General features: G+C 34.7%; 1 protein-coding gene across 2 annotated transcripts; it reads left to right on the forward strand.

The window, feature by feature from the left end:
* Positions 1-24: 24 nt before the first annotated feature.
* On the forward strand, positions 25-11,020 carry LOC129437554 (high affinity immunoglobulin gamma Fc receptor I). 2 transcript variants are annotated; one of them, XM_073863537.1, is made up of 7 exons: positions 25-306; positions 4,321-4,417; positions 4,621-4,656; positions 4,851-5,135; positions 7,777-8,043; positions 8,249-8,545; positions 10,152-11,020. In XM_073863537.1, the coding sequence occupies exons 2-6, from the start codon at positions 4,393-4,395 to the stop codon at positions 8,530-8,532; spliced, it is 897 nt and encodes a 298-aa protein (XP_073719638.1). In that variant the 5' UTR covers positions 25-306; positions 4,321-4,392; the 3' UTR covers positions 8,533-8,545; positions 10,152-11,020. The 2 variants fall into 2 exon arrangements, with proteins under 2 accessions (XP_073719638.1, XP_055051724.2); XM_055195749.2 differs by having other exon boundaries at positions 4,325-4,417.
* Positions 11,021-11,764: the final 744 nt, after the last annotated feature.

An 11,764-nucleotide genomic window follows, 5' to 3' on the forward strand; every position in this document is an offset into this window, starting at 1 on the left:
TGCTCAAAAACACAAAGTCCTCTTCAGCCCCTGTTATACAGCAAACTTTAGTCCCATTTGCACCACGGGAACCTTTTGAAATAAAGCTTTTTTAACAAAGGACATTTTTAAAGGGTGCCATCCCAGTTTTTGTATCTTTATTTCTCACAGTATAGACCTGAACTATTTGTGGAGCTATATTGTGTTCACACCACAGGAACTGGGAGCAATTTTTATACCGGGAACGCCTTTTTTGGAAACTATACAGTTCAGTATTTGTCATGTTTCAAATCTTTTATCAAGTCTCTTATTTTCAGTTTGCTGCTGGTGAGTTTTATAAACCCTTTTAAAATTGTATTTATAAATATTAAAGTGCATTATTCAGTAGGGATTACATTCTCCATTCAAATCTATAAAAAATGAAGAAAGTTTGAATCATTAAGGTGTGATATCATAGACAGAGCTTAAGTCTATAGTCTCAGCATGTGTTGAGCTTTTAAACCGATGAATGTTAATATATCTGTACTATTGTTTTGTCTCAAGATGCACATCAGTAATGTCAGGCCTTGCATGGTTTAAACTGAAACTGCCTCTAGATACATTTTTATTATTTATTATTCAATTTATAAGGCTATACCATTTTATACTTGAATAGAAATATTGTGTAAATGTCAACTGATTGATTCATGAACCAGCTGAAAAAAACAAAACCATTACAGAAAATTCTAATGGTTTCCATTAAAATACCAATAGGAACAATTAGCTTTTACCATTAAAACCAATACACTGTAGGGTGTTTTGGGCCATATTCCATTAGAAACAATACAATTCCCATTAGAATTTTCTGTAACGGTTTTATTCTTTTTTTCAGCAGGGAGTTTATGTGATTCTCTGTTGAACCAATACATAGAAATGATTTAAATATAGTGTGTTCGTTCAATTAGTCCAATGCTAACAGTTCTTTTATTATTTTGTGATAAATATTATTTATAAATATGTTTACATCATACTGACTTGTGTCTCTGGTTTTGAGTCTAAATCTTAAGTCAGTGTTTAGCAACGTCAGGCTTAGTCTTACACTTCTTTAAGAACGTCCATCTCTGATATCAACTCTATATTATAAGCATTATGTAATAAACTATGTCAAGAATAAAATATCAATTAAATAAGCTTCTCATACGGATCTTTATACAGAAAAGGTGGAATTTGGGTGATGGAAATTTGCTTAAATGAAATTCTTTCAACATACACAAAACTTCTTTAATAGCATTAATTAACTTGTCAAATCTATGAATCCGTGAAACGGGGAGCTAAATCTATTTTTAACTTTTTAATACATTTTAATAAAGAATACATGACTCATTTATTTGTCATGGGTGTTACCTGTGATTTAAACAACATTAATGTTGATACTAAATATTTTTTCTAATTACAGCTTGTGTATTTAGTTAAAGGTTGAGTCGAGGAATGATAACAGCAAGAAAAATAATTGATTATTAATATTTGTTTAATTAAATTCTTCATCTTTACCCAGCATTGTATGAAATTATTTGATTCTAAGTTTGACTTTTTTCTTTATAACCAACAAAAACAAACATATTCAACCAAAAAGGCTTTGATGCAAAGACTGAAATATCAACATTGTCTTACATCCCATATCAACAACAAAATATTACTAGAAAGTACAAGAAAATACATTCATAACACCAATGACACAATGAAACACCAATGACAAAATTAGAATATAATAATAGATAATGAATATGATAAAACTTATAAACGTTCATAAAATGTTCCATCTTGTTTTGTTTTTATGCTTTTATGTTGGTCAGTTAAAGGAATAGTGCTTAGGAAGTACTCATTAGAGAAGTAACACTAATGACGGTAACACCAATGATGGTAACACCAATGACAATTTACAGAAAAAAACTAATAATTTAACAAAATGGCTGCCATTAGCCATGTGCCATTTCATCAGAGATGTTACAATCACATACTTATTCAGTATAATGTAATTTTATGTAAAGATCTTAACACTCCCAGCTATAAAAAAGAGTAACACTAATGACATCCAAAAAATCTTATCTCAAAATTCTTAGTTATATCATGATACTTAAGTCAAATAAGGGAAGACATCTCAGAAACCTTTTGCCTCCTCCACTGCACTTCTTTCACTGACCTCTTGACCCATGAAAAACTTCAAAGAGCTGATGCATTGTTTCAAAATAAAAGTGCTTTGGGTAGGGTAACACCAATGACAAATATTTATTTGATATTATTCATATTAATAGTGTATTTTTACCATTTCAGTGTTGTAGTAAATTCATACAGGGTTAAAAGTAAATGTAAATTTGAGTTGTTTTACAAAAAACATGGTTTTAAATAATAAGTACACAGTTCAACTTCCATGTATGATCAAAGGGACAAGACAATTTTCAGGACCAGACATTTAAAAAAGTTCACAAAAAAGAAAATTAAATAAATAAACTCTCTCATCACTTTAAGGACAGTCTATATTTATTAAATATATATAATAATGGGATTATTGGGTCAAATTAAATGATTAAAGGGTCTGCAAAAGCAAAGGACAAGCATTTACACCTTTTTTGTAGAATGACCCATACGTGAAATGGTCATTTCAACATTAACATAATAAACAGCTAAAAAACCCCAACTATAATCGTCATTTATGCCCCCACAGTCTCACGGCCAGTCGTGTTATAGTAACGGAATTTTTGATTAATTTATTCATGTTTGATGACACGAATTTCCGCTGTATTTCGCGTATCTGGAGACGAATGTCTTTTTCGTCCTTCCCAGCACGAATTTCTATTAATGGTTTGCGTTACAGGGTTCCCATGGGTCCTTGAAATCCTTGAAAGTTTATGAATCTGGGAGAAAAAATGCAAGGCCCTCGGAGGTTTTTGAAAATATAGATGCATAGATAAAGATCCTTGAAAGTGCTTGAATCTATTTTATGCAACAAAAAAAAATTCTGGAAAAAAATCTATATTATTCCCTGTGTAGTGAAGGATAATATCATAAAAATTCTAGACTTTTTAAGCACATGTGCTAAACTGTTTGCTTTAAATGCTTCTATCGTCTGTATGTGAATGTTGATACATACCAAAATGCTTTTTTGCATAGTTGTGTTTGATACATGAATACGTCTTGGGTTACGTTTGTAACTGTTGTTCCCTGAGAAGGGAACGAGACGCTGCGTCTCCCTTGCCATACTTCCTGCGTCAGATAGCGATATACTTCCTGCACCCTGTCTTTGTCATTAAGCCTCATCATTGGTTGAATTTGATATACACATTCAGACGCACTTACCCCTGGAGGCGTCCCCAAAGTGTCACTGCAGTTACGCAGCACGAGTTCCCATGTATCAATGTATCTTAAAAGGTAACACAATGTAACCTTGCTCTTGAAATGTGTCCACACATTTAGTCCTTGAATTTGAGGGTATTGGACCTGGAAAGTCCTTGAAAGGTCCCTGAATTTTAAGTTAGCCAAGGTGTGGGAACCCTGGCGTTAGGATGTAATTTTATGCATTGGTTTCTACATGTTTTTCGTCCGCTTTTAAAACTATTCTCGCCTGCCCTGCTGGAAAAAAAAACAATAAAACCATTACAGAAAATTCTAATGGTTTCCATTAAAATACCAATAGGAACCATTAGCTTTTACCATTAAAACCACTACACTGTAGTGAGTTTTGAACCATATTCCATTAGAACCAATACATAGAACCAGATAGAACCAATACATACCATCAGAGATCATCAAAGACCACTACACTGTAGTGTGTTTTGGGCCATATTCTATTAGAACTAATACATAGAACCAATAAAACCAATACATACCATCAGAAACCAACAAAGACCAATACACTGTAGTGTGTTTTGGGCCATATTCCATTAGAACCAATACATAGAACCAATAAACATTAGAATTTCTGTGATGGTGTCTATTGGTTTTTTTATTTGTGCTAGGAAGGACGAAAAAGACATTAGTCTCCAGAGACACGAAAAACAGCGAAAATCGTGTCATCACACACGAATAAATTAATCAAAGACTAGTCGTTACTATAACATGACTTGCCGTAAGACTGGGTTGTGGGAAGAGATTGAGTGTTCACTTATCTCGCCTTGAGCCTTTAAATAAAATGTTTATGAGTAAATGTGTTAAATGCAAAACAAGTGGGAGTTTAGACAACAAAAACTCATCTGCTATCTTAATATTGTTAAGCTATCAATAGTTGGTCTATATCCAGTTTATGCTTTAGTTTTCTGAATGTTTTTCTTATCACATTCTTACAAAAAACAATGTATTTTCTTTAAGATAGAATGAGGAACTAATGGAGGGCAGAGGTTAATTTGAGAATAGAGAAGTAAAGAAGACAGCAGAAGGATCATGGCGCTCGTACAGTGTTTCTGCGGTGAGTAAATCTCATCTGATGGGTTTAAATCATCACATACACTTTATGTGATTTGTTACTTTGTTATTTTGTTTGGTATTTACTTGCACAAATGATGAATGTAAGAAAATCCCTCTCAGTCCAGTGATGAATGAAAGCAATGACAGACTGTGAGTGTTGGGATTGTAATGTAAGAGCTCATTGTTTTTCTTCTTCTGTTTCAGCTCTTTTAATTTTACTGTCAAGAGCAAGATGTCAAGGTACATTGCAGAGTTTATTTGATGTTATGAAAACGGTATACTGTTTGTGTTCAGAACAGGCACAAGTTGTTTTTATTAGCATACACTTGCTACACTCAAATCAGTTTCTTTACCTGAACAACACAACATTTAATGTTGCTGACTTGATGTTAAAACTCCTGTGATTTAAAGTCATCTTGTTTTTATTTCTTCAGCTCCCACAGAAGCACCTCTACTGGCCAGCATTACAGTCAGTAAGGGTGACATGCGAGTGTTTTCAGGTGAGGATATGAGAACCTCCTGCAGCGTACCCGATGATCCTTCGCCGCACTGGAGATACAAGTGGTTTCAAAATGGAGATGACATGGGTTTCTACAATTCAAGTGAAGCTTGGATTACAGCTAGTGGCGAATACAACTGTCAGGCAGAGAAAGACTTAAAGAAATGGCCTTATCTTGTGAACACACTTCCAAGCCAACCTCTCCATCTCCATGTGGATCGTAAGATTTTACTAAATACATTTGACTTTGTATTGTTTATAGTGTTGAAACAGCATTGTCTTCTTCAAATGTAGGGGAGAGCGGGGCACAAAGTAACTTTTTTTGGCTTTGGCTCTATCATTAAAAAAATTTAAGTTAGATAAAATATTTTTTTCCACAGTCAACACGCACATCTCTGCTACAAATGAACACTTAGGGGCCTATTTTAACGATCTAAGCTCACAGCGCAACGTCTAAATGGGCGTGTCCGAATCCACTTTTGCTAATTTAACGACGGGAAAAATGGTTTGTGCGCCGAGCGCATGGTCGAAAAGGGTTGGTCCTATTTTTTAATGAGTAATGAGAGTATTTTGGGCGTAACGTGCAATAAACCAATGAGAGTCTCAGTTCTCATACTCTTTAAAAACCAGTTGCCCTGGTGCTATGTCTGATCCCTATTTAGATGACGGACTTTGTAAACTGAAAAACTAAGCGGAGGAAGAAGATCCCCAGTTTAAGATAAATGTTAAATAATTGTGTTGTTTTTCACTTGTATTGAAATTGTTTTTTTTTTTCATTAAAACCTTTAAAGCCCGTTTTCTTTTAGTCATGGAAGTAAAAAAGCAGGCTTTTAATTGCTTTAAATGTATGGCTATCCAATATCATCAAAAATAATTTACAAGTATGTAAGAAAAGGTTTGTACTGTAAAAAAACTTTATTTATAACAAACAGGAGATTTTACAAACGGCCCTCCGCAAGGTTCAGCACTTGGACAGCGTCCAGTTTTTTTAAGCATTACTTAAAAATGTTTCTCATCTAATCATATCCACAGGTACAGAGTCATCATATACAATAAATCTGTGAGGTAGCATTTAAAAAAACATTTAAAAACAGATGCATTTGTTCAAAGCAAAGCATTTATTTACTTACCAGGCTGCAGGTGAAGCAGCTCTTTTTGTCTTCTAACATCTCATAATTAGTCCTCATTTATGTCCAAGAGACTCAATAATAATCTTTTACATTCAATCCTTTAATCTTTCATATTTAAAAGCGTTTTTGTGCTGCTGCGCATTCATGTGTTAAGCAAACCTGCGTTGTCGTCACGTTTAGGAACATATTACTAATGCGCTCTTTAAATAACAAAAAAAAAACATATTGCGCCATTGACTTTAGACTTTAGACCAGGTTTTTGTTGGTCAATGGCGTAGTCTATTTTAGTTGCCTCAAAATAGCAACGCGCCAACAATGCGCCTGAACACACCTCGTTTTCAGACCAGAACGCCCATGGGAGCAAAAGGGGGTGCAAATGCATTTGCTATTTAAACAACGTGGCGCTAAACGTGAAAATTATAATTGCGCAGGGTGGAAACTAGCATAAGACACTTGCGTCGCGCATTGCACTGCATTGCGCCGGGTGTAAGATAGATCCCTTAAAGTTTGTTTGTGGGACCTACAGTTGTAGTGACAGGAGTGCAAATGTGACAACTTACCCCATGGGGTGGGGTTCATTGTAACAAACAGAAGGTTTGTTGTAACACTGCTAGAAAATGTAGTTTACACACAAATAATTCAATAAAATTCTGTCTATATACTAAAGGTAGATATTGTTTATATATCTGCCTATAATAGATTGATACATTCATCCATCTATGATCCTTCATCTAATCATCCCTGTATAATGCATTAATGCATATAAATAGATATTTTTTAAGGGCTGAACAATTAAGACAAAAATCATAATTGTGAGTTATTTCCCCTGATATTGTATTGACAGTTATCATTTTGATGAATAGTATTTACATTGTAACACTGTGTGACAACTAACCCCGCTGTGAAAAATGTTTTCAAGGAGTTGCTGACATGTTTCAAAATGCTATTATGTTTTAGGTAACAAGACATTATAAAATAATATAAGGTTGGATGTGGTGACTTACACCCAACTCAGAAATCAAAATAAAACATAAGATGAAGAAATGTACTTTTATGCCTCCAAAACACTCTTTGTTCAATATCTTAACCAAAACACATCAAAACTTTTCACAAATTCAGAAGAGATCATCTTCTGACAGTAAGAGGAAAAAGAACAAAAGCACAGATGGCTCAGCTCTGTATAAACAGTGTTGGGGAAAGTTATTTTTAAAAGTAATGCATTACAATATTAAGTTACTCCCAAAAAACTAACTAATTGCATTACTTAGTTACTTTTCATGGAAAGTTATGCTTACGTTACTTTTTAGTTACTTTTGCGTTACTTTTTCTTGGCTGAGGCTTGATCTTTTTCTGCATTCAGAAATTTGATATTTCATCACAAAAAAAGTTTAGTTTAATTCAGTACATAATTTTTTTTTAATCGAAATAATTAAACTAAAAAAGTAACTTGCATTACTTTTTTGAAAAAGTAACTCAAATATGAATGTGTACATTTAAAAAGTAACGCGTTACTTTACTCGTTACTTCAGAAAAGTAATATTATTACTTAATGCACGTTACTTGTAATGCATTACCCCCAACACTGTGTATAAATATGTAAAGTAGCCAAGTTACAATTAACCCCACGTTAGTTTGTGCCCTGCTCACCCCTACTAGTTTTGAGTTTTTATGCGTTATATATGAACCTACAATGAAGTCCATGTGTTTAGTGTTTGTTTTCTTGTACTGTAGGAGGATGGGCACTCATGCAGATACCAAATACACCTTCAATAATCGAAGATACAATGATACTAACGTGTCGCATTCGAGATGGTCCTGTCGCCACTGAGGTTCGCTTCTATAAGAATGACTCTGAAATCCAGTGTGATAAGAGTCAAGAACTGGTTTTCAGTAATGTAACTCTTCAAGATGCTGGTGTATACTGGTGCAGAGCATCATGGATGGAGAAATATGAATTACATTCAGCGCAATCTCTTCCTGTTCTTGTGCCTGTATTAGGTATGAATTATAGACTGTGCAATATCATGAAAATTACATATTTTTGTATCTACACTGTAGAAATAAATAATATTTGCAGTAAATCATGCTCATGAAGAGTTCAAATGGATATTATTTGTAAAAATTTTATTCGCTCTTCTGTAAATGGCACAGTTTACACTGCAGTCATTGGATCATAAGGTGTGTTTGAAATGTTTCTTCTCAGATAAGTTGGAAACTCCTCGGCTGGTGCTTGTTTCCGGTCGGGTCATTGCTGGAAAGCTCGTACGTTTCAGATGTGAGACCCGGCTGAACGTTAAAGCAGAAGGCCTTCAAATTGAATATTACTACATGAAGAATCACAGCAGACTGGCACCTGCCTCATCCTCCGACAAATACACTATCTGGAAGATGAGAAAAGAAGACGCTGGGGTCTATATCTGCAAAGTCAAAGTCAGACTTCTGAATGTGGAGAGATGGAGCAATGAGCTGGAACTGAAGGTCTATTAACCTGCATTCACAGGTATGTGGCATGAGATAGTGTTTCACTTTGTTCTGTCACGACTACTTGGCTCACAGCAGCAATGACATAGAGGAGACCACAACAACTGTTCAGTTAAATCAAAAGTAATTTATTAAATCATTCAAAGTATTAAATAAAGCATCATTTAAATCAATAAATGTATCAAGTCAGTAAATGTAAAAAAAGAAAAGACTAATCAAAAGTGTAATGCAAATCAGAAAGTATAGACTATGTGTTATGCCAATAAACAAAAGTTAAAGGAGTATGATGGTGGCACTGCTGCCAGCACAAAGGCCAGAACCCAGGCCATCAAAACGTGCAGAGCAGAAACGTGCAGAGCAGAGAGTGAGCAGCTGGCAGGAAATGTCTTTTATAATCCTGCCCATCAGCTGCTATCAGATGGACCGAGAGACAAAAACTCCCCCTTCAACCTGGGAGGAGAAAGACGGGCCAAACAAATTAAGTCAATAATAGAGGGAGCACCCCAGCACAGCAAAACCGGGCATGACAGTTCATAAACCAAGCCTTGCTGTCTAATGTCTACAAAGCCAGCATCCCGATTTAAATAGAAACTCATACCTAACTGATTTGGAGTTAACATTACAGTTACATTTTTTGCTAAGCCAGTGCAGTGCGTTCTCTGGGATTGCCATCACAGGAAAAGAATCATGCAGTGTTGTATTAAAATTTAGCAAAGAGTACATGTAATAGCACAATCTTGTGGTTTACATATTACTAATACAAAATTCCTGTGCCGATACTGATGTTGGATTACTTAGAATGACATCTACTGATACTGATAGTTACCGATAGTTTTGCTTTGTCATAAAATTCCTGAAGTGTAGAGCGTGCAATTCAACGGCTGTTTTTAAGCAATCGTCCGATGTCTGATAGTGGAAAAAATGCTTTTAATTTTTAATGTAGGTGCATCCCTACATTTTAAAGGGGCCTTGGCACAAGACTTTTTTAAGATGTCAAATAAATCTTTGGTGTCCCCAAAGCATATATGTGAAGTTTTAGCTCAAACTATCATATAAATAATTTATTATATTATGTTAAAATTGACACTTTGTAGGTGTGTGCAAAAAGGTGCCATTTTGGATGTGTCCTTTAAAAAGCAATATCTGAAATTTGTTTATCTACCATTTATCATTTTCCATCCACTTCACAATTAGATAGATAGATAGATAGATAGATAGATAGATAGATAGATAGATAGATAGATAGATAGATAGATAGATAGATAGATAGATAGATAGATAGATAGATAGATCCCAAGGAGGGAAATTCAAGTACCCAGTAGCTTTTTGTACTTGAATTTATGTGCCACTTTGTGGTGGTCTATCACATATAATCCCAATAAAAATTTGTTTGTGGTTGTAAAAATGTGAAAAAGTTGGGTATGAATATTTTTGCAAGGCACCGTATCTGATATTTGACTTTATGATTAGAGATGCTCTTGGTGAGCCGTCGGACAGGTGTAGTCAAACATAGTATAATACCAGAATTTTGCTACCTACATTTTAGGTGTTTAGAAGAGGAGTGTGACCTTATAAACTTTTGTCAATTAAAAACATAATCTGTTCATTTCTGTCTTTGTGTTTAGAGAATCATCATCTGAATGAAGTCTTTGAGAAACCTTCAATCAAGTCCCCGATGACACTGCACTAAAGGAAGATTAAACCTGAATATAATGTTTGCAGAATTTGTAAATAGAGAAAAGTAAAGCCGCAATCTAAGTGATTATCCTTGCTTCTTGATTTTATTACAAGAACCCAACAACCCAAAGCCTACAATGTGATTGGTATTACGTTTCATACAATATGTGATGTATTACTTATGATATTCAGTGGTTTATATGCATACTCAGTTGACATTACAATTAAAATAGTATAGTGATGAGTGGATTGCTCAGAATCTGCTGAAAGACTCACTGCAGTGTCATGACTTTACATCTGATACAGGCCATAGTGCCCTCCATATTGACACCCTTGGTAAATATGAACGCTGTGAATAAATCTCTTTATTGTTAAATCTTTTGATCGTTTGCTCAAAATATTAAAAACAACAACAACAACAAAATTGCAAACAAAAATTGCAAACACAACACAGTTTTATTAACAACAAAAACAAATTTTTTTTGTTAAATATACAGTGCCCTCCAGAAGTATTTGGACAATATTTGGTTTGTTTGCTTTGGAGTCAAAAATTGTCTAAACATACACAATTCTCAACGAAGCAACACATGGAGTATTGTAAATATTTTAATACTTCTATCTAATGTGATCATATTAAGATGATTGCCTGTTAAGTGATGACCATGTGTCCTGATGCATTCATTGTGTAGTATCAGTTTGATCCATTGCGTCTGCAGTCTGACTCTTGTATTTGATGATAACACGCATGCATCAGGATGAAAGATGTACAGTATGTGTTAAAACATAATCAAATGATAATAAAATGTTACATTCTGTACTTTTGCATTCATCTTACAAATATCTTGTCTCCACAGCAAACAGGGCAATTTTGGAAACTTCCCAAAACTTATGGAGGGCACTGTATGTGTGCCACAATTATTGGCACCCTTTTAGTCAATACTATGTGTTGAGAATATATGGCAAAGAATCTGAGACCATTCCTTCATACAGAATCTCTCCAGACCCTTCAGATTTCGAGGTCTACGCTGGTGGACTTCACAGGTTTTCTATGGGATTCAAGTCAGTGGACTGTGATGGCAAGGGCAAGACCTTGATTTTGTTTTAACCATTTTTGTGTTGATTTTGAGGTATGATCGACATGAACAACAGCCCTTTTTAAGCTTTCTGCCAGAGGCAATCAAGTGTTCATTTAATATTTGATAGAGTCTATGATGCCATATATTCTAAAAAATTTCCTAGATCTTCTGGAAGAAAAACAGCCCCAAAACATTAAAGACCCACCACCATACTTAACAATGGGTATGAGGTACTTTTCCATATAGCTACCTGTCAGTGTGCACCAAACCCACCTCTGGTACTTATTGCCAAAAAATCTGTTTTGGTTTTATCTGACCATTGAAGCCGATCCCGTTTGTTCCATTAGTGTCTAGCAAAAGACATTTGAGTTTGTTTCTGAATGAGAGAAGAGGCTTTTTTCTTGAAACCCTTCCAAACGATTTGTGGTAATGTAGGTAGGGTTGCCAACTGTGTCACTCTGAAATACGGGACAAAAGGTAACCCT

Source organism: Misgurnus anguillicaudatus, chromosome 24 (genome assembly GCF_027580225.2).
Source record: "Misgurnus anguillicaudatus chromosome 24, ASM2758022v2, whole genome shotgun sequence".
In the NCBI taxonomy this organism is placed as follows: domain Eukaryota; kingdom Metazoa; phylum Chordata; class Actinopteri; order Cypriniformes; family Cobitidae; genus Misgurnus; species Misgurnus anguillicaudatus.

Excerpts from the sequence above, each read along its gene's own strand:
- LOC129437554 (XM_073863537.1), top strand. The coding sequence starts at position 4,393 with ATGGCGCTCGTACAGTGTTTCTGCG. Across the intron at positions 4,657-4,850 it reads GTCAAGAGCAAGATGTCAAG|CTCCCACAGAAGCACCTCTA; the intron begins GTACATTGCAGA and ends TTATTTCTTCAG. Across the intron at positions 5,136-7,776 it reads TCTCCATCTCCATGTGGATC|GAGGATGGGCACTCATGCAG; the intron begins GTAAGATTTTAC and ends CTTGTACTGTAG.